The 7,099-nt window shown below is 35.2% G+C and overlaps 1 protein-coding gene across 2 annotated transcripts in view; it reads left to right on the forward strand.

Moving 5' to 3' along the window:
* sec14l1 (SEC14-like lipid binding 1) overlaps positions 1 to 7,099 on the forward strand; it is a 47,360-nt gene that overhangs the window by 23,762 nt on the left and 16,499 nt on the right. Inside the window, 4 exon segments of one of the 2 annotated variants that reach the window (NM_201098.2) lie at positions 581 to 712; positions 804 to 932; positions 2,778 to 2,958; positions 5,435 to 5,544. In NM_201098.2, the coding sequence (NP_957392.1) occupies positions 581 to 712; positions 804 to 932; positions 2,778 to 2,958; positions 5,435 to 5,544 (552 nt within the window). 2 annotated transcript variants of the gene reach the window in all.

The raw sequence follows: 7,099 nt of genomic DNA on the forward strand, positions 1-7,099 counted from the left end.
GACAATATTTTCTAAATGTAGAACTAAATACATTGATTTGCACTGAAATACATGATGAATACTCTTGACACATGAAAGTGTAAAGCCTGCAGCTCACAACAAATGTGGAAGGTTATTGCGTGTCATATTTGACAAGCCGTTTACTGCTAATTTGATGTAATTTTGCTCACATGGATAATTGAATATTAATCAGATGATGTCATTACGCAGCTGTGCCGTCAGCCAATCGTTGCATTGCTGATCATGATTTTGAGGATCGATAGATCTGTCCTTCACAACACACGCAGCGATCTCAGATCAGTTTATCCAGACATTCTAATCTGATTCGCGAACTTGTTTGAAGAACCAAATTAGCGAGAGATCAGTTATCAAGATTAAAAGATCCAGGATCTGCCAAATCATCTTAGATCATTTAAGCGAGGTACGAAGAACGGACCCCTGGTCTCTTTTACTCTTGTTTATGTAAAGCACTTTGAATTGCCACTGTGTATGAAATGTGCTATATAAATAAACTTGCCTTGCCTTGCCTTGCCTTGCCTTGCCTTGCCTTGCAAGTAAAACGCAATGACGGTGTGTGCAGATAGCAGGAGTGGACTACATGTACTTCATCCAGAAGAACTCTCTGAACCGTAGAGAGAGAACCTTACACATCGAGGCCTATAATGAATCCTTCTCCAGCAGAGTCAACGTCTATGAACACTGCTGCTACACGGTCTGAAAACACACACTCTCATTTCACTCTTCATATCAGACGGCTTTACATGTTAGCCGGTTTAACTGATGTCCCCATTATTCCTTCTCAGGTTCATCCAGAGAATGAAGACTGGACCTGTTTCGAGCAGTCTGCAAGTATGGACATCAAATCTTTCTTTGGGTTTGAGAGCACAGCGGAGAAGATCGCAATGAAGCAGTACGCCACTAGTATTAAAAAGGTGTGTGAAAAATGTTTATCACCTTTCATCTTTGGGTTTATGTGCAAAATAACGTATATTACATTACTCCAGAGATATGTTATACAAATGTACTTAATGTTCTTTTCCAAAACCATAAATTGTGTGTGTTTAATATGTAGATTACTAAATAAATAAAAAGGTAAATATAAAAACAAGCTATTAGAAATATAATTAAGTAAATAAATAGTAAATAAATATAGAAATAAGTAATTCTAAGTAAATTAATAAACAAAATAAATTAAAAAGAACAAGCAAATATATAAACAACTAAATATATAAACTACTAAATGTATAAATTACTAAATATGTAGACAACTAAATATATATAAATAAATATATAAATTACTAAATGTATATGTAAATATAAAAATAACTAAATAAATGAAATAAATATATAAATTACTAAATATATAAATAAATATTTAAATATCTAAGTATGTAAACTACTAAATATATAAACGGCTAAATATATAAATAAATATATACATTACTAAATATATATCTAAATATAAAAATAACTAAATATATAAATCACCAAATATATAAACGACTAAATATATAAATAAATATATAAATTACTAAATGTATAACTAAATATATAAATAACTAAATATATAAATAAATATTTAAATTACTAAATATAAAAATATATACATTAATAAATATATAAACTACTAAATATATAAATAGCTAAATATAGAAACGACTAAATGTATAAACGACTAATTATATAAATTACTAAATATTTAAATAAATATATAAATTACTAAATATATAAATGAATATATAAATTACTAAATATATAAATTTATAAATACATAAATAACTAAATATATAAACTACTAAATATATATATATATATATATATAAAATACTAAATGTAAAAAAAAAACTAAATGTATAAATTACTAAATATAAAAACAACTAAATGTATAACTAAAAATATAAATTACTAAATATATACTTAAATATATAAATTACTAAATATTAAAACAACAAAATATAAATATAACTAAATATATAAGTTACTAAATATATAATCAACTAAATATTTTTTCTACTAAGTGGTTAAACTACTAAATATTTAAACTACTAAATAAATAAATAAATAAATAAATAAACAAGTAAATACGTATATAATAATAGATATAGAATTAGTAAATATAAGTAAATAATTAAAATAAATTCGAAAGAAAGAAAGAAAGAAAGAAAGAAAAAGAAAGAAAGAAAGAAAAAGAAAGAAAGAAAAAAAGAAAGAAAGAAAGAAAGAAAGAAAGAAAGAAAGAGGCAATGTTTACATCGCATTCTCCTATTTCTTCTAGTATTTTGTTCAGAAAATTATCTTGGCAACATGCAGCAGAAATTACTGTAACAGTAAAGCATCTATTGTTATTTATAGTGTTTGTCTGGATAAAAAACAAGCTAACAAATGTTGTATTCCCCTCAGAAACTGTATTATATTGCAAAACCTTCCTCCTACAAAATATGTGTGTACTCTTGCAACATTATTGCATTCTGGACAACAGTTTTAAACTATTTGCAGCATTCCTTTCATGTAATTCACTGAATAACTGTTCACGTAATCTAGATCTAAGCACTCATACTGACTGACCTCCCAGCTCTATTCTTAAGGATTTCCCTGCTGCTTTTACACTCCCTTACGTTTGTTATCAGGATGTGTTTTGTTGTAATGTCCTGGTTCAAGCTGGCTCACGTGTAAGAGTGTGTTTTCATGCGTCAGTGTATTTAAACCCAATGTTTACTCGTTTCATTTGTGTAAACTCTCGTTTCACTCTTTATTTGTCTGTCTCTCTCTCCGCACAGGGAAAGGAGATTATTGAATTTCACCTTAAACAGCTGGAGGAGGAGGGCATTACCCACATGCCCCGCTGGGTTCCTCCTACTGCCCCTCAGCTGATACCTGTCAGTTCCGCCAAACCTATCCCAGCATGCACCAGCAGAGCTCACCTGGGTTCCACCGACGTCGTGCCAGGCTCTCCGGATGGTAAGATGAACTATAGTGCTGCCCGCTGACGTGTGCTCATAAATATAATAATGTGGAGGAGGAATGAAAAGACACGGGCGGTTTCTCAATACGTGTTTTAAGTGATCTTGCGTCATTGTGTTCTAGTCTAATGCCAAAATTCAGCTCCAAAACTCAATACAGCAAGAACAGAGGGCCCAAAACAGAACCCAGATGCATCTCGATATTTAGGATGCATCAATTGCAGACTAGAGCACAAAATTCGCTCTAGAAGCCCCCAAAGCCGTTGCGGCTAAGTAAAGGAAGTTGGAAGCACATAATTTTATACATGTTTATTATTGAAGATTGGAGATAGAGCTTATTTATTTCAGAAGTTACGTTGAAAGTAAACATCAGCATGAAAATCTTAATAAAGGCATAAATGCCTTAAGGGTGTTTATTTGCTGAAATTCATATTAAAATCTGTGTTATTTGTATTGTGCAAACTGTATTTGTAAGGTTTTTGAGCATGTTTTGCAAGTCCATTGTCTGCTTTCTTTTGGCTGTTTCACACCGCAAGCGTCAGCAGCGCATGAGCAGAGCGTGAGCAGCGTGTGTTTTTTCGGCGTCCATGTTAACAGTTTAGAGCTTTCATACCGCACGCAGCAGCAGCGTTTGGTCAGTGATAATGACCAAAACACAATGAATGACAGCAAAAAGTAACAATTTTACCCAATAAATGCGTTAAAAATGTCAACTGATTTATATATAGTCAATCAAATGAACTTAAACGATTGAAAACGGCAACAAATATTTATTTAGGCCCGAACTACAAAACCAAAGCTGCGTCCCAAATCGCATACTTATGCACTATTCTACGCCATTTTGTAGTATGAATAGTGTAAGTAGTGCCTTCACACTGAAAACACTAAAAATAATAAGAGCACTTCAATTACCCGGATGATGCACTCATTCAGCCGCTAAAATGAAGTGTGTAATGATGGACACTTCACACACTCAACGACCGCAGGTTTGCTTACGTAGCGGAAGGGGCGGAGCTATCGGACGCACATGATGATAAACTTTATTTATTTTGGATGGTGAAAGCAAAATTCTCCTACGAGAGTGATTATAGCGCCTCCCGATGGTGAATGCGGCAATACTCACGGCAGGTTTTATTTGATAATTCGGTCGTTTATTTCAATGATTTGGCAACCGTCAAACGTCATCAGGGAAACGGTTTGAATTTCCGCTTAGTAAAAAAACATTAGTGTGCCATTTGGGACAACACTACATACATATACTTTCCTGTTGAGTGTGTAAGTGCATAAGTACATAGTGCATGAGTGCATAGTGTATAGTGTGCCATTCAGGACGCAGCTCAAATGTAAAACAATTGTAGTATCAGTTTTTCTTAAGTTGTATGCTAGTGTTGCAGGAGAGGGGAAATAGAATATTTAGGGGATTTGTAGTCCATAGCGAAGTGTATTGTGGGTAGTGTAGTTCGACACGCATGCTGGATTATGTGAGCTCGCTGTGTGCTGTGCAGCTCAAGCAGAGGAAGAAAGTTTTAATCGGCTTTGTTTTATGGTCACTCGAGTTATTCCTACCTGGAGCTGTTTGCACTGTGAATCTGACAACACGAAAATAAGTCAAAGAAGGGCTTACATTAATTACTTTTGTCCGTCTCATCCTCTACACGAGCACGAATTAACGAGCTGTTATTCTGCCGCTGGACATCACTGAAGCGGAGAAAGTAACACTAGTTTGATCATGTATAAATATCATTATAACTATATTGTATTAATATTATTATATATAGGCTTACAGCAACCTGACAATCAAAAAACAAATGACATGATATCACAGGCGACTGTCTTCTGACTGTAGACACTTCTCATAGAGCTTGAGAAGCATACAGCACTATTTGATCTGTAACATTTGTAAAATAAACATTTGCAGGTTAAAGGAACAGCATAGGAGGAAGTTGCTGCGGGCCTTGGTGCAGATGAAAAGTTTAAAAAGTGTATTTTGTATATAGAGAGACATGGGTAGCTAGATGGAATAGACCGATAGGTTTATCTCTGCAGCAGCTGCCGAAGAGCTCCGCGCTGCAGACGCAGCTGGTGTGAAAGGCAAACGCCTGCGTGCTGCTTCTGCTCGACACGCGCTGCTCACGCACTGCTTTCGCTTGCGGTGTGAAAAAGCCGTTAGAATTGAGAAACAACCACTCTGTATCAGTATGTGCTGGCAGCTGATTAATATGGCACATAGCGGTATCTCTCTGTAAATCAAGACTGGTCCCTCACTGAAGCTTAATTCTGGTCAATATCTGGATGTGAGAGATCCTGGGAAAGCAAGAATTGTTGTTGTATGTTGTTAGTGAGGCCAGCAGGAGGTGCTTAGTGAGACCTAATGCCCCAATATAGTGATCAGGACGATACTGTTAGACGCAACACTGTAAGTTTTGAGTGTTTAGTGCTTTTTTAAACTGTTTGACGGTTGTGTGTGTTTGCAGACAAGTTAGATGCAGATTACATCTCACGTTATTTGGGAACACTGACACCTTTCCAGGAGAGCTGCCTCATTCGCCTGCGACAGTGGCTGCAGGAAACACACAAAGGCAAGGTAGGTGTATTCCAGAGAATTTAGCTGTTACTTGACATCACTAGTGTGTGTGTGTCTGCCTATCTGTGTGTACAAATATCAGCATTGATAATAGTCATATGCATTTCTTGATCATCAGATCATGTTAAAATCACATCCCAATCACATTCATCCATCCTTCTCAATCCAATCCTAATTCATCTGCATTTATCCCAATCTATCCATCCATCTATATCCATCTCTATGCCATCCATCCAAATCCTGTCCATCCATCCATCCATCCAATAACATCTATCAATCCATTCATTAAACATCTATCATCCATCCAATAAACATCCATCCATCCAATAAACATCCATCCAATAGGCATACATACATACATCCATCAAATATATGTCCATCCATCCAATAAGCATACATTCATTCATCCATCCAGTAAACATCCATCCATCTATCCAATAAACACCCATTTATCCAATAAACATCCATCCAATAAAGACATATCCATCCGTCCATCTATCCACCCAAAAACTTCCATTCATCCATCCAATAAACATCCATCCATCCAGTAAACATCCATCCATCCATCCAATAAACACCCATTTATCCAATAAACATCCATCCAATAAAGACATATCCATCCGTCCGTCCATCCATCTATCCACCCAAAAACTTTCATTCATCCATCCAATAAACATCCATCCAATAAGCATACATACATCCATCCATCAAATAGATGTCCATCCATCCAATAAGCATACATCCGTTCATCCATCCAATAAACATCCATCCATCCATCCAGTAAACATCCATCCATCTATCCAATAAGCACCCATTTATCCAATAAACATCCATCCAATAAAGACATATCCATCTGTCCGTCCATCTATCCACGCAAAAACTTCCATTTATCTATCCAATAAACATCCATCCATCTATCCAATAAGCACCCATTTATCCAATAAACACCCATCCAATAAAGACATATCCATCTGTCCGTCCATCTATCCGCCCAAAAACTTCCATTCATCCATCCAGTAAACATCCATCCATTTATCCAATAAACACCCATTAATCCAATAAACATCCATCCAATAAAGACATATCCATCTGTCCGTCCATCTATCCACCCAAAAACTTCCATTCATCCATCCAATAAACATCCATCCATCCAGTAAACATCCATCCATCTATCCAATAAGCACCCATTTATCCAATAAACATCCATCCAATAAAGACATATCCATCCGTCCGTCCATCTATCCACCCAAAAACTTCCATTCATCCATCCAATAAACATCCATCCATCAAATAAATGCCATCCATCCAATAAACATCCAATAAATTCCAATCCATCCAACTATCCATCCAATAAGCTTCCAGACATCTATCCTTTCAATAAACATCCATCCATCCAATAAACATCCAATAAACATTCATACATCCTTCCAATAAACGTCAATCCATCCATCAAATAAACATCCATCCATCCATTCAATAAACATCTATCCGTCCATCCAAAAAACATCCAATAAACATTAATGCAATAAACACCCATCCATCCAATAAACATCCA

The sequence above is a fragment of the Danio rerio genome, chromosome 3, assembly GCF_049306965.1.
Source record: "Danio rerio strain Tuebingen ecotype United States chromosome 3, GRCz12tu, whole genome shotgun sequence".
Classification (NCBI taxonomy): domain Eukaryota; kingdom Metazoa; phylum Chordata; class Actinopteri; order Cypriniformes; family Danionidae; genus Danio; species Danio rerio.